This window comes from Heterodontus francisci, chromosome 9, assembly GCF_036365525.1.
Source record: "Heterodontus francisci isolate sHetFra1 chromosome 9, sHetFra1.hap1, whole genome shotgun sequence".
NCBI lineage: Eukaryota > Metazoa > Chordata > Chondrichthyes > Heterodontiformes > Heterodontidae > Heterodontus > Heterodontus francisci.
Genome location: NC_090379.1, coordinates 58029543 through 58043973, shown reverse-complemented (window position 1 = coordinate 58043973; position 14431 = coordinate 58029543). Strand labels below are relative to the sequence as shown.

The following is a 14431-nucleotide window of genomic DNA, read 5'->3' as shown; positions in this document are numbered from 1 at the left end:
TTTAGCCCTGTCTTTATGGCTGCCCGCCAGCTCTGGCGAATGCTGGCAACTGACTCCCACGACTTGTGATCAATGTCACACGATTTCATGTCGCGTTTGCAGACGTCTTTATAACGGAGACATGGACGGCCGGTGGGTCTGATACCAGTGGCGAGCTCGCTGTACAATGTGTCTTTGGGGATCCTGCCATCTTCCATGCGGCTCACATGGCCAAGCCATCTCAAGCGCCGCTGACTCAGTAGTGTGTATAAGCTGGGGGTGTTGGCCGCTTCAAGGACTTCTGTGTTGGAGATATAGTCCTGCCACCTGATGCCAAGTATTCTCCGAAGGCAGCGAAGATGGAATGAATTGAGACGTCGCTCTTGGCTGGCATACATTGTCCAGGCCTCGCTGCCGTAGAGCAAGGTACTGAGGACACAGGCCTGATACACTCGGACTTTTGTGTTCCGTGTCAGTGCGCCATTTTCCCACACTCTCTTGGCCAGTCTGGACATAGCAGTGGAAGCCTTACCCATGCGCTTGTTGATTTCTGCATCTAGAGACAGGTTACTGGTGATAGTTGAGCCTAGGTAGGTGAACTCTTGAACCACTTCCAGAGCGTGGTCGCCAATATTGATGGATGGAGCATTTCTGACATCCTGCCCCATGATGTTCGTTTTCTTGAGGCTGATGGTTAGGCCAAATTCATTGCAGGCAGACGCAAACCTGTCGATGAGACTCTGCAGGCATTCTTCAGTGTGAGATGTTAAAGCAGCATCGTCAGCAAAGAGGAGTTCTCTGATGAGGACTTTCCGTACTTTGGACTTCGCTCTTAGACGGGCAAGGTTGAACAACCTGCCCCCTGATCTTGTGTGGAGGAAAATTCCTTCTTCAGAGGATTTGAACGCATGTGAAAGCAGCAGGGAGAAGAAAATCCCAAAAAGTGTGGGTGCGAGAACACAGCCCTGTTTCACACCACTCAGGATAGGAAAGGGCTCTGATGAGGAGCCACCATGTTGAATTGTGCCTTTCATATTGTCATGGAATGAGGTGATGATACTTAGTAGCTTTGGTGGACATCCGATCTTTTCTAGTAGTCTGAAGAGACCACGTCTGCTGACGAGGTCAAAGGCTTTGGTGAGATCAATGAAAGCAATGTAGAGGGGCATCTGTTGTTCACGGCATTTCTCCTGTATCTGACGAAGGGAGAACAGCATGTCAATAGTCGATCTCTCTGCACGAAAGCCACACTGTGCCTCAGGGTAGACGCGCTCGGCCAGCTTCTGGAGCCTGTTCAGAGCGACTCGAGCAAAGACTTTCCCCACTATGCTGAGCAGGGAGATTCCACGGTAGTTGTTGCAGTCACCGCGGTCACCTTTGTTTTTATAGAGGGTGATGATGTTGGCATCGCGCATGTCCTGGGGTACTGCTCCCTCGTCCCAGCACAGGCCTAGCAGTTCATGTAGTGCTGAGAGTATAGCAGGCTTGGCACTCTTGATTATTTCAGGGGTAATGCTGTCCTTCCCAGGGGCTTTTCCGCTGGCTAGGGAATCAATGGCATCACTGAGTTCCGATTTGGTTGGCTGTATGTCCAGCTCATCCATGACTGGTAGAGGCTGGGCTGCATTGAGGGCAGTCTCAGTGACAGCATTCTCCCTGGAGTACAGTTCTAGGTAGTGCTCAACCCAGCGGTCCATCTGTTTGCGTTGGTCAGTGATTATGTCCCCCGATTTAGATTTGAGGGGGGTGATCTTCTTGATGGTTGGCCCAAGAGCTCTCTTCATGCCATCATACATTCCTCTGATGTTTCCGGTGTCTGAGGCCAGCTGAATATGACTGCATAGGTGTTGCCAGTAGTCGTTTGCGCAACGCCTAGCTGTTCTTTGTGCAGTACTTCTGGCTGCTTTAAGTGCTGCGGATGTTAAATCGCTGGGGGCTTTCTTGTAGTTCAAAAGTGCAATGCGCTTAGCGGCTATGACAGGTTCCAGCTCTTCATTATGAGATTGAAACCAGTCTGTATTTCTCTTCGCACTTTTGCCGTAGGTGGTCAAAGCTGACTCATAGATGGCGTCTCTGATGTGGGCCCACTTGGTCTCAGCATCCCCTGTGGGAGTGTTTTGAAGGGCTGTTACAAGTAATATATATATATATATATATATATATATATATATATATTGCATAATCCTACTGTGTGAAATGGAACCATTCAAACTGGTATAGCCCCTAATAACCAGTATGAATGCTTCCATTGCGTATGCTGGCCAATCTTATGACTGTCTGAATGTGAATACTTTTTGTCAAATTGTATGCATTTTGTGGTCCCAAGCCCTATTATGATACTGCCTGAACTAATTTGATGTAGATACACTTTTTTAATTCTTTCAGGCTCGTCTGATTTTGCTAACCAGTTTCTTGTACTCCCAGAATTTTTCAGCTACATGAAAAATCCATGATGAATTAGCTTCACAGTTCAAAAATACTTGCACATTTAAAAAAAATACATATAAACATCACACTAAATGAGTCTTTGTATAACTTGAGCAAATATTCTCAAATGACTTGGTTGCTATTAGAATTGGTTGACAGACAGGAAACAGAGGGGAGGAATAAACAGGTCTTTTTCTGGGTGACAGGCTCTGACTAGTGGGGTACCGCAGGGAATCAGTGCTTGGGCCCCAGCTATTCACAATATATATTCATGACTTGGGTGAGGGAACTAAATGTAACATTTACAAGTTTGCAGACGGCACAAAGCTGGGGGTGGGGTGGGGGGTAGTTAGCTGTGAGGAGGATGCAAAGAGGCTCCAGTGTGGTTTGGGCAAGTTGGGTGAGTGGGCAAATGCATGGCAGATGCAGTACAACGTGGATAAATGTGAGGTTATCCACTTTGGTTCTGTTAAAAGCAGAAAGGCAGATTATTATCTGAATGGTGATAGATTGGGAAAGGGGGAGGTGCAATGAGACCTGGGTGTCCTTGTACATCAGTCGCCGAAAGCAAGCATTCAGGTGCAGCAAGCAATTAGGAAGGCAAATGGTATGTTGGCCTTCATTACTAGAGGATTTGAGTACAGGAGCAAGGATTCTTACTGCAGTTGTACAGGGCCTTGGTGAGACCATATCTGGAGTGTTGTGTGCAGTTTTGGTCTCCTTATCTGAGGAAGGATGTTCTTGTCATGGAGGGAGTGCAAAGAAGATTTACTAGGCTGATTCCTGGGATGGCAGGATTGACGTAGGAGAGATTGGGTTGACTAGGCCTATATTCACTAGAGTTTAGAAGAATGAGAGGGGATCTCATAGAAACCTATAAAATTCTAACAGGACTTAGACAGGCTAGATGTAGGGAGGATGTTCCCGATGGCTGGGGAATCCAGAACCAGGGGTCACAGTCTCAGGATACATTGAGAACCGAGATGAGGAGAAATTTCTTCACTCGGAGGGTGGTGAATCTGTGGAATTCTCTACCACAGAAGGCAGTGGAGGCCTAATCATTAAATATATTCAAGAAGGAGATGGATATATTTCTTGATGCCAAAAGGATCAAGGGATATGGGCAAAAAGCTAGAACAGGGTACTGAATTAGATATTCAGCCATGATCTTGTTTGAATGGTAGAGCAGGCCCGAAGAGCCGAATGGCCAACTCCTGGTCCTATTTTCTCTGTTTCTATCATGCATTGCCCTGTTTATGCAGGAGTGTAAAATGCTGCCCTGCATGGTTGGGACTATGGATTTCTCCATGATAACATTTTCATTAATTCAAGTAGAGGAGGTTGGACAATGCAGTTTAAAAAAAAAACTTGTTCTCATTATCAGGACAGTAATTTTGAGGTAAGACCAACAGACATGATTAAAATATCTCTCACTCCAAGAACTAAAATGTCATTTTAATGTCAACAGATGCATTCCATGTAAAGGATCTAGATTTCCACCTACACTTCCACGCCCCACTGTAACCATCCTACCACTGAAGCTCCCTTATTGTCAAACTGGTTCAGAAAAGGGACAAATGGAGGTATGTGATAAATAGCATGTTCTTTTGCTTTGATACAGTACCCTGAAGTAATACATTGTCATAGTTTATCTTTTACGCAATAGTACTTTAACCTTGTTTGCAAGATCCAAAACTTTGAACATTATTACCTGGTTTCGAAATGGATTTGCGAAAAGAGAAATTGTTTTATATGCCAACTGTGAGAAATCATGTTAAAGAGAACCTGTTGCACTGTTTCTGAATATGAATTGGTGCGTAGCTGATCTGTTTTTGGATTTATCCAAATTTATCAATTTAGGGAACAACTAATCATTACGTTGTCTGAATTATTTTTGAAAAGCAATATGTCCACGAAGATTGGTGAATATGTCTGAATACTAACTTTTTCTGAGTATGCATTCTTAAACTTCTTAACAGATAGGGGGTCCTTTGTACTTGGAATTCCATGCAGAGCTATGGTTATAATATTTTTAAAACTGACTTAATTTCCAATTCACTTATTAGCCAAATGTTTTAAAATTACCATCGTTATGAAACCCTGAAGATCTTAGGTGTGTTGATGTGTTTAACGCTCTGTTACATTTCCAAACTAAGAGACTTGTGAAGACTATAATATTGAAAACGTAGTTATAGTTAACTTCCTATAAGGTTCTGAAAGCACATAGACGTTTTGTGAGATTCCAGGGGAAGGAAGTTTACCACTTGGGTGGTAAACTAGCAGAACAAAGAAATCATCGGAAATTAAAGTCAGTGGGTTCGAAAGCTAGTGATGATCAGCTCTACCAGTTTGCTACCTATGACATGAGGGGTGAAAATTATTGCCACAGAGCTTCTTAAAGACCATCTTTAAGTGGATTTATCCACAGTCAAATAATGCCATTTTGTGCTTGCACTGTCATCTCTAATCTTTGGAAGATTCCAGATGGTGTCATATTGTAGTTCCCAGTAAGTAATGCTACTGTGGTAATATGCAGGAAATTAATTTGAGTCTTGGATCTCTAAGCAGTGATTAATCTCAAGGATGGTTGTTCTGGATGGATTTCATTATATGTAAACCTGTGTGCGGGTTTCACTATATTGATATAAATACCTCAATCCGAAATGTTTTCTAGCATATGGGAAGCCTGCGTTGAAATTTTATTGGTAGTATATCATGAGTGATTTTAAATGTTTTCCCATCTTCCCAGGAGCAGTACTGGCGATCTGTTCTATTTCATAATCACTTTGACTATCTGGCAGCAAATAGCTATGAATTTGATGAAACTGCAAAACACCAAGCACTAAAGGAACAGCAGGAACTGCTAATGAAGATGTTTGCTGTGAGTAAATTCTATATAATCGTCGACAGCTGTTTCTGCAGATATACACGTCCTCCCTTTTCTGTCTGTGAAGAGGAAACTCTGTCAACATCCACCAAAGAAAGGGAGTTTGTGTGATGAATGGTGGGTGCAATCCCATTTTAAATGTACATTGATGGCCCTAACAAGCTTTGCTGCCGGGACATCTAACTGGGTAGGTTGGTATAAATAAAAGCAGAAAATGCCAGAGTCACAGGACTGGATTTTGTATTCCCGCCACGTAACATGACGGCTGTCCCCCAAGGGACCCACGCCGATGCAATTATACAGCATGGGGCCATTTTACATATTTATGGTGCCCGTTCCCCCGCCACCCAAAAATCACATGGTTGGGGTAGCATTGGCAACGTCGTTCATGGCAACACTGATGTGGAAGCAGGTGCTGGCGCCATTTTTAAAAAGCTGCCAGTCCTGCAGACAGTTCAACAAAGTGCAGAGTGGACTCCTTTCCTCCCCTCCCCCCACCCCCTTACCTATACACAAAGTACAGAGTTGACCCCTTCTCTGTACATACAGTGCAGAGTTGGCTCCTTCCCTATCTTGGTAGCCCCAGCTTTCCCTGGATGGGAAAGTGAAAGGGTGTGAGTGCTGCACGTTGCACTGAAGATTGAGAACTCAAGGTAAGATCACTGCAGATTAGATTTTAATTAATGCAAACATGTATTTTAAATATTTAAACCAGGATCCCGTTGCAGAGCAGTGGAGGGGCCGCCACGGAACTTCCCTGCCGCCGGAAGGATCGGGCCCGATAATGCTGGTCGGATTCTGTTTTCAGCCACTGGCGTGCCTCCCCCCGCCACGAAACCCAAAAGTGGACTGGTAACAAAATCCAGCCTACAGAGTCATTTACGGCACAGAAGGAGACCATTCGGCCAATCGAGTCCAAGCTGGCTCTCCACGGAGCTATGCTGTCAGTCCAACTCCCCGGATCGATCCCCATAGCCCTGCAAGTCTGTTTCTCTCAGGTGGCCGTCCAACTTCCTCTTGAAGCCATTGATCGTATTCGCTTCCACCACCCTTGTAGGCAGTAAGTTCCAGATCATTACTATCCACTGAGTAAAAAAAGTGCTTCCTCATATTCCCCCTGCATCTTTTGCCCAAAACTTTCAATCTGTGGCCCTTAGTCCTTGTACCATTTGTTAATGGGAATGGCTTTTCCTTGTCTAACATCTCTGTCTCAATCTCCTTTGTTCTAACGAGTACAAACCCAACTTTTCCAACATAACCTTGTAACTAAAATTCTCCATCCCTGGAACCATTCTGGTAAATCTCCTCTGTACCCTCTCAAGGACCCTGACATCTTTCCTGAAGTGTGGTGCCCAGAACTGGACACAATACTCTAGTTGGGGCCGAACCAGAGCTCTATAAAGGTTCAGCATAACTTCCCTGCTTTTGTACTCAGTGCTTCTATTTATGAATCGCACGATCCCATATGCTTTACTGACCACTCTCTCTATGTCCTGCCACCTTCAAAGATCGATGCACGTGCACCTCCAGGTCCCTCTGTTCCTGTGCACTCTTTAGAGCTGTGGCATTATGTATATATTACCTCCCTATTCCTTCTGCCAAAATGCATCACCTCACATTTACCCGTATTAAATTCCAACTGCCCATTCTGCTAGCCTGTTTATGTCCTGTTGTAGGCAATTCATATCATCCTCCCTGTTTGCTGCATCAAGTTTGGTGCTTTCAGCAAATTTTGAGATTTTAATCTGTATTCCAAGATCGAAGTCATTTATATATATCAAAAAAAGCTGTGGTCGCAGCACTGACCCTTCAGCAACACCAATGTCAACTATCCTGCAGTCTGAAAAGCCACCATCTACTACAACTCGCTGTTTTCTGCCCATAAACCAATTTTTTATCCCATTGGACACTGGCCCTTCTATTCCAAGAGCCTCAGTTTTCTTAACCAGCCTTTTATATGGTAGCTGATCAAATGTTTTCTTAAAATCCATATAAATAACATCCACCACATTCCCTTCATCAACTTTCTCTGTTACTTCATCAAAAAATGCAATTAGATTTGTCAAGCATGATCTGCCTTTTACAAAAACATGCTGGTTATCCTTAATTAACTTGAACCTCTCTGAGTGTCCGTATTTTCCCTGATTATAGTTTCTAAAACTTTACCCACCACTGATAAACTAATTGGCATATTGTTGCTAGGATTGTCCTTCCACCAGTTCTAGAATAAGGGTGTCACATTTGCCACTCAGCAATCCTTTGGCACCTCCTCCCATATCCAGGGAAAATTGGAAGATTATGGCAAGCCCTTCTGCTATCTCCAACCCCACTTCCTTCAGCAACCTGGGATGTAAGTATTCCGGACCAGGTGACTTATCTACCCGAAGCATAGCCAGCCTTTCCAGTACCTCCTCCCTCTCAAACTTTTACCCTATCCACTGCCTCTACTCTCTTCGTTTCTACCGATATTTTGTCAGATTCCTCTTCCTTAGTAAACACCGATACAAAGTACTTATTAAGTATTTTAGCCTTGTCCTGCACCTCTAAGCATATAATACCGACTTTGTCCCGAATAGGCTCCACTGCTCCTCTTATTACTAGCTTACTATTTAAATGCTGGTAGAAGATCTTTGGGTTCCCTTTAATGTTGACTGTCATTCTATTTTCATATTCCCTCTTTGCCAGTCTTACTTTCCTCTTCAACTCGCCTTTCAACCTATTGTATATGGCCTGGTTCTCACCTGATGAGTTCACCTGACATGCATCATACCTTGTCTTTTTTTTGTATCATCATCATCTCTATCTCCTGCGCCAACCAAGGATCCCTGTTCCTGGTTTCCCTACCATTTGCCCTTGTTGGAATGTTGCTTGCCTATACCCGAAGCATCTCTTCCTTAAAGATAACCCATTGTTCTGATACAGCTCTTTCTGCCTGTCTTTGGTTCCATTTTACCCTGGCTAGATCACTTTTCCAATCTAGACATTCTACCTTATTTTGTTCCTTGCTTTTCTGCATTACTAGTCTAAACCTTATGATAAAATGATCACTCTTACCCAACTGCTCCCCACAGACACTTGGTTCACTTGACCCATTTCTTTTCCCAGCACCAGATCCAGCATGCCTCTTTTCTAGTTGGGCTGAGAACATACTGATCAAGGAAGTTCTCCTGGACACATCTTAGAAATTCCTCCTGCACCTTACCCATTACTCTAAAATTATCCCAATCGATATTTGGGTAAAGTCCCTCAATATCACCACATCGCTGTGATTTTTTCCTGCAGATTTGCTCCTCTATATCTCTTTCTCACTGGAATGCAGGAAATACTCATAAAATACTTTGCCAAAGATCATCAACCTGAAAAGTTAACTTTTGTTTCTCTCCAAAGATGCTGCAAGACCTGCTGAGTATTTCTAGATATTCTGCTGTTATTTCAGATTTTCTGCATCCGGCGTATTTTGCTTTTGGCCCCAGAGTCCTTATACTTATTTTCATTAATATGTTATAATTTACGTTTTCATACTTTAAAATTATTTCTTAAATGATTTATAAAATGAGCAGTATCAGCGCATTTTCTTTGAGGGAGAGGAAAATAAAAACTAACACTCTGTTTATTGTTTAGCTGTCTTGCAAGGTCGAGCGTGAATTCCGTTGTGAAGAGCTCGCGGAGTTTATGACTCAGAATGTCTTAAATCTGGCTATCAAGTATGCTTCACGTTCAAAGCGTCTAACTCTTGCCCAGCATCTTAGTGACCTAGCTCAGGAGAAAGCTACAGCGTTGGTGACCATACAAGATGAAGAGGATGACTTTAGAGCTGAGCAAAAGGCTGGGTATTGCGACTTCTGTTAATTTGTAGTTACAGTGTATTCCCACAAAATCATGAGCTGTAGGAAAATGTATTGACTGGTTTTCACCAGTTCTATCTGTTAAAGCTATGTTTTGCATAAGATCATATAAATTATTTGCAAAGCTAAGTTTGGCATGACACTAAAACAAAAATGTACAAGATTTGCAAAACAAGGGATTACTAATGGTGTGCTTCAGGATGGAATGTGGTTGCGATTGAATAACTTCAAACTGCAAACTTCACAGTTGTGGTTTTACTCAAGTGTGAACACCTCAGTGGTATTCCAGCTTGATCGTGCCATCAATAAGCCTTTTGAGTTTTGAAACATTTCGCCAAAATTGGTTGTCAGGTGCTGTGCGCTGCTGCTCTGAGTTTCATATTTCTTGCTGGTTTCCATATTGTATCTTTTTTATCATTCAAAACCCTGTCTTAGTATTATTATATTTCACCACTTGTCTGCACAAGTGTGAAACAATAGAAATGGGACTACATTTTTTTCTTTCCTTTCTGAGATTTTCACTATGTTCCTTTCTGTGTGAGATTTTTTATTCTAGTCTTTAGAGAGATTAAAGTCTCAAATTTGTGTTTTATTTCGAAATTTAACTTCATTATCCAATGACCGGTGAAGCATGAGCTGAATTCAAATGGAAAACTCCAGGATGCAAACTCCAGCTACATGTGACTCCAGACCCACAGCAATGTGGTTAACTCTTGCATGCCCTCTGAAATGGCCTAGCAAGCCAGTCAGTTGTACCTAACCGCTACGAAGTCAATCAAAAGGAATGAAACTGGACGGACCACCCAGCATTGACCGAGGCACCGGAAATGACAATGGCAAACCCAGCCCTTTCGACCCTGCAAAGTCGTCCTTACTAACATGTGGGGGCTTGTGCCAAAGTTGGGAGAGCTGTCCCACAGACTAGACTCGCAACAGCCTGACATAGTCATACTCACGGAATCATACCTTACAGACAATGTCCCAGACACTGCAATCACTATCCCTGGGTATGTCCTGTCCCACCGGCAGGACAGACCCAGCAGAGGTGGCGAGACAGTGGTCTACAGTAGGGAGGGAGTTGCCCTGGGAGTCCTCAATATCGACTCCGGTCCCCATGAAGTCTCATGGCATCAGATCAAACATGGGCAAGGTAACCTCCGCTGCCGCTCTCCCTCAGCTGATGAGTCAGTACTCCTCCATGTTGAACACCACTTGGAGGAAGCACTGAGGGTGGCGAGGGCACAAAATGTACTCTGGGTGGGAGATTTCAATTTCCATCACCAAGAGTGGCTCGGTAGCACCACTACTGACCGAGCTGGCCGAGTACCAAAGGATATAGCTGCTAGACTGGGTCTGCGGCAGGTGGTGGGGGAACCAACACGAGGGAAAACATACTTGACCTTGTCCTCACCAATCTGCCTGCTGCAGATGCATCTGTCCATGACTATTGGTAGGAGTGACCACCGCACAGTCCTTGTGGAGACGAAGTTCCGCTTTCACATTGAGGATACCATGCATCGTGTTGTGTGGCACTATCACCGTGCTAAATGGGATAGATTTCGAACAGATCTAGCAATGCAAAACTGGGCATCCATGAGGCGCTGTGGGCCATCAGCAGCAGCAGAATTATACTCAACCACAATCTGTAACCTCATGGCCTGGCATATCCCCCACTCTATCATTACCACCAAGCTGGGAGACCAACCCGGGTTCAATGAAGAGTGCAGGAGGGTCCAGGAGCAGCACCAGGCATACCTCAAAATGAGGTGTCAACCTGGTGAAGCTACAACCCAGGACTACTTGCGTGCCAAATTGCATAAGCAGCATGCAATAGACAGAGCTAAGCAATCCCATAACCAACGGATCAGATCTAAGCTCTGCAGTCCTGCCACGTCCAGCCATGAATGGTGGTGGACAATTAAACAACTAACTGGAGGAGGTGGCTCCATAAATATCCCATCCTCAATGATGGGGGAGCCCAGCACATCAGTGCGAAAGATAAGGCAGAAGCATTTGCAACAATCTTCAGCCAGAAGTGCCAAGTTGATGATCCATATCGGCCCCCTCCTGAAGTCCCGAGCATCACAAATGCCAGTCTTCAGTCAATTCGATTCACTCCGCGTGATATCAAGAAACGACTGAAGGAACTGGATACTGCAAAGGCTATGGGTCCTGACAATATTCCGGCAATAGTACTGAAGACCTGTGCTCCAAAACTAGCCGCACCCATAGCCAAGCTGTTCCAGTTTAGCTACAACACTGGTATTTACCCTGCAATGTGGAAAATTGCCCAGGTCTGTCCTGTACACGAAAAGCAGGACAAGTCCAAACCCAGCCAATTACCGTCCCATCAGTCTACTCTCAATCATCAGCAAAGTGATGGAAGGTGTCATCAACAGTGCCATCAAGCAGCACTTGCTTAGCAATAACCTGCTCAGTGATACCCAGTTTGGGTTCTGACAGGGCCACTCAGCACCTGACCTCATTACAGCCCTGGTTCAAACATGGATAAAAGAGCTGAACTCCAGGGGTGAGGTGAGAGTGACTGCCCTTGACATCAAGGCAGCATTTGACCGAGTATGGCATCAAGGAGCCCTAGCAAAACTGGAGTCAATGGGGATCAGGGGGAAAACTTTCTGCTGGTTAGAGTCATACCTAGCGCAAAGGAAGATGGCTGTGGTTGTTGGAGGTCAATCATCTGAGCTCCAGGACATCACTGCAGGAGTTCCTCAGGGTAGTATCCTAGGCCCAATCACCTTCAGCTGCTTCATCAATGACCTTCCTTCAATCATAAGGTCAGAAGTGGGGATGTTCGCTGATGATTGCACAATGTTCAGCACCATTCACGACTCCTCAAATACTGAAGCAGTCCGTGTAGAAATGCAGAAAGACGTGGACAATATCCAGGCTTGGGCTGATGGGTGGCGCAAATGTTACTTGCCACTTAAGTGCCAGGCAATGACCATCTCAAACGAGAGAATCTAACCATCTCCCCATGACATTCAATGGCATTACCTTCGCTGAATCCCCCACTATCAACATCCTAGGGGCTACCATTGACCAGAAACTGAACTGGAGTAGCCATATAAATACCGTGGCTACAAGAGCAGGTCAGAGGCTGGGAATTCTGCGGCGAGTAACTCACCTCCTGACTCCCCAAAGCCTGTCCACAGTCTACAAGGCACAAGTCAGGAGTGTGGTGGAATACTTTCCACTTGCCTGGATGAGTGTAGCTCCAACAGCACTCAAGAAGCTCGACACCATCCAGGACAAAGCAGCCCGCTTGATTGGCACACCATCCACAAACATTCACTCCCTCCACTACCGACACACAGTGGCAGCAGTGTGTACCATCTACAAGATGCACTGCAGCAGCGCACCAAGGCTCATTAGACAGCACCTTCCAAACCCGCGACCTCTACCACTTCGAAGGACAAGAGCAGCATGGGAACATCACCACCTGCAAGTTCCCATCCAAGTCGCACACCATCCTGACTTGGAACTATATCGCCGTTCCTTCACTGTCCCTGGGTCAAAATTCTGGAACTCCCTTCCTGACAGCACTGTGGGTGTACCTACCCCAAATGGACTGCAGCGGTTCAAGAAGGCAGCTCACCACCACCTTCTCAAGGGCAATTAGGGATGGGCAATAAATGCTGGCTTAGCCTGTGACGCCTACATCCCATGAATGAATAATAAATAAATGGAGCAGCTGCAAGTAGCCACAGAATCCAGCTACCACATATATTTTTTCAGCATTTGCATTGAATTGTTATACATACAGAAGTAGTCTTGTTTAAGCATTTCAAGATGTAAAGTTTAATGGTCTAAATTTTAATAGTTATTGAAACTGTTTTCCTCATGCAGCTACAGTAGATCAGTGACCAAATGGAATTCGCCACATGTGCAACCTCCAGCTCAAAGCTGTGTTGAAAAGGAAGAAGAAGGAAGTGAGGAAAGTGTTCAGAATGATGCCGAAGAAGAATTGGATCCTGAGGAAACAATTAATGCAAAAAGAAGTGAGACCAGCTAAATATTCAGCTTTTGGAATTTTATTTATTTTAGATTACTTGTATGTTCAGCCTAACTATACATCTAAACCAATTGTAAGCCTAAGTTTTTAAAATTTCTGCTGGTTGCCCTCGTGAAGTTATTCCCATGAGGACTTTAAAATAAATGGCTCCTCACATGCAGCTATCTGCATGTCATCCACTCCATCACTTTTTCTTCCTTCATGCATAAGCATAACCTGATCCATTTAGTATTTGGGTTCAGAATTTTAAAGAAAATAAATAAATGAAAATGTTTCTTGCAATTTTCAAAAATAATCTCTCAGTTTATTTATGCTGGCAATTTAGGACTGAATTTTACCAGCCCCTCGACATCAGGGTTCATGGCTGGGGGGCAGGTGGGGGGGGGCCTGTAAAATACTTGCGGGAGAGGCCCACCACGACCCCCGACGCCGAGAAGGCCCTGCGGCATTTTACCGGCAGCGGCAAGGCCTCGGTGCAGCCAGCGGGGCCTTCATTTAAATGTTCACATTATTTAAAACATGCAAATCAACTTACCTTGTCCCGGCTGCTGTCCTATGCCGATATTACGGCTGCCAGCCACAACTCGCGCACCTTCAGAACTCCATTCAGAGTTCCAAGGCGAGACACTGGTGGGGAGGAGTGAAATTATCAGGGTGGGTGGGGGGGGGGGATATAGCGAGGAAAACATTTCTGATTGGCTGTGGGGATGGTGGGAAGAGGTTGAAGGGCAAATGTGACAAGGTTGGGGGTGGTGGGGGGGAAGGAAGTTCGGGGTGAGAATAAAGTTAATGTTTGTCATATAGGCCAATACAAAAACATTTGGGGGGGGGGGGGGGGTGTTGGGAAACGACCTCCAGCTTTTATTTATTTTTAAAAATAAATTCTGCAGTATTGTTACTTTAAAAATTAAAGTTTTTGCTAAGGGCTTGGAGCCCTTTAAAAATGGCGCCTGCACGTTGGACGCCATTGCCGGGGACAGAGTGGCTGCCCCCCTAAGTCATCGGGGTCGGTCGCTCTGCCCCCTCCATTTAAATGAGTCCCTGCGCGAAATAGCGCAGGTGCTTAGCGGCGGCGCATACGTGCCTGAAGGCCGCCAGCTTCAAAGCACGCCAGTGCGATGTCGGCACACTATTAAAATTCAGCCCTTAGCGTTGAGTATTTATTGAATGCAACTAACTCACTGTCCTTCTGTTCTGCAGGGTTAAATCCATTCAGTAAAGATCCTGGTTCTACAGAAAAAATTACTCCAAAATCAGGTA

At 44.8% G+C, this 14431-nt stretch overlaps 1 protein-coding gene across 2 annotated transcripts in view; it reads left to right on the top strand.

Moving 5' to 3' along the window:
- The window catches only part of wdhd1 (WD repeat and HMG-box DNA binding protein 1), a 112045-nt gene that overhangs the window by 60797 nt on the left and 36817 nt on the right, over window positions 1-14431 (top strand). For both annotated transcript variants that reach the window (XM_068039175.1, XM_068039176.1), the window contains 5 exons: window positions 3875-3989; window positions 5156-5287; window positions 8915-9123; window positions 13006-13157; window positions 14372-14428. In XM_068039175.1, the coding sequence (XP_067895276.1) occupies window positions 3875-3989; window positions 5156-5287; window positions 8915-9123; window positions 13006-13157; window positions 14372-14428 (665 nt within the window). The remainder of the gene's footprint in view (window positions 1-3874; window positions 3990-5155; window positions 5288-8914; window positions 9124-13005; window positions 13158-14371; window positions 14429-14431) is intronic.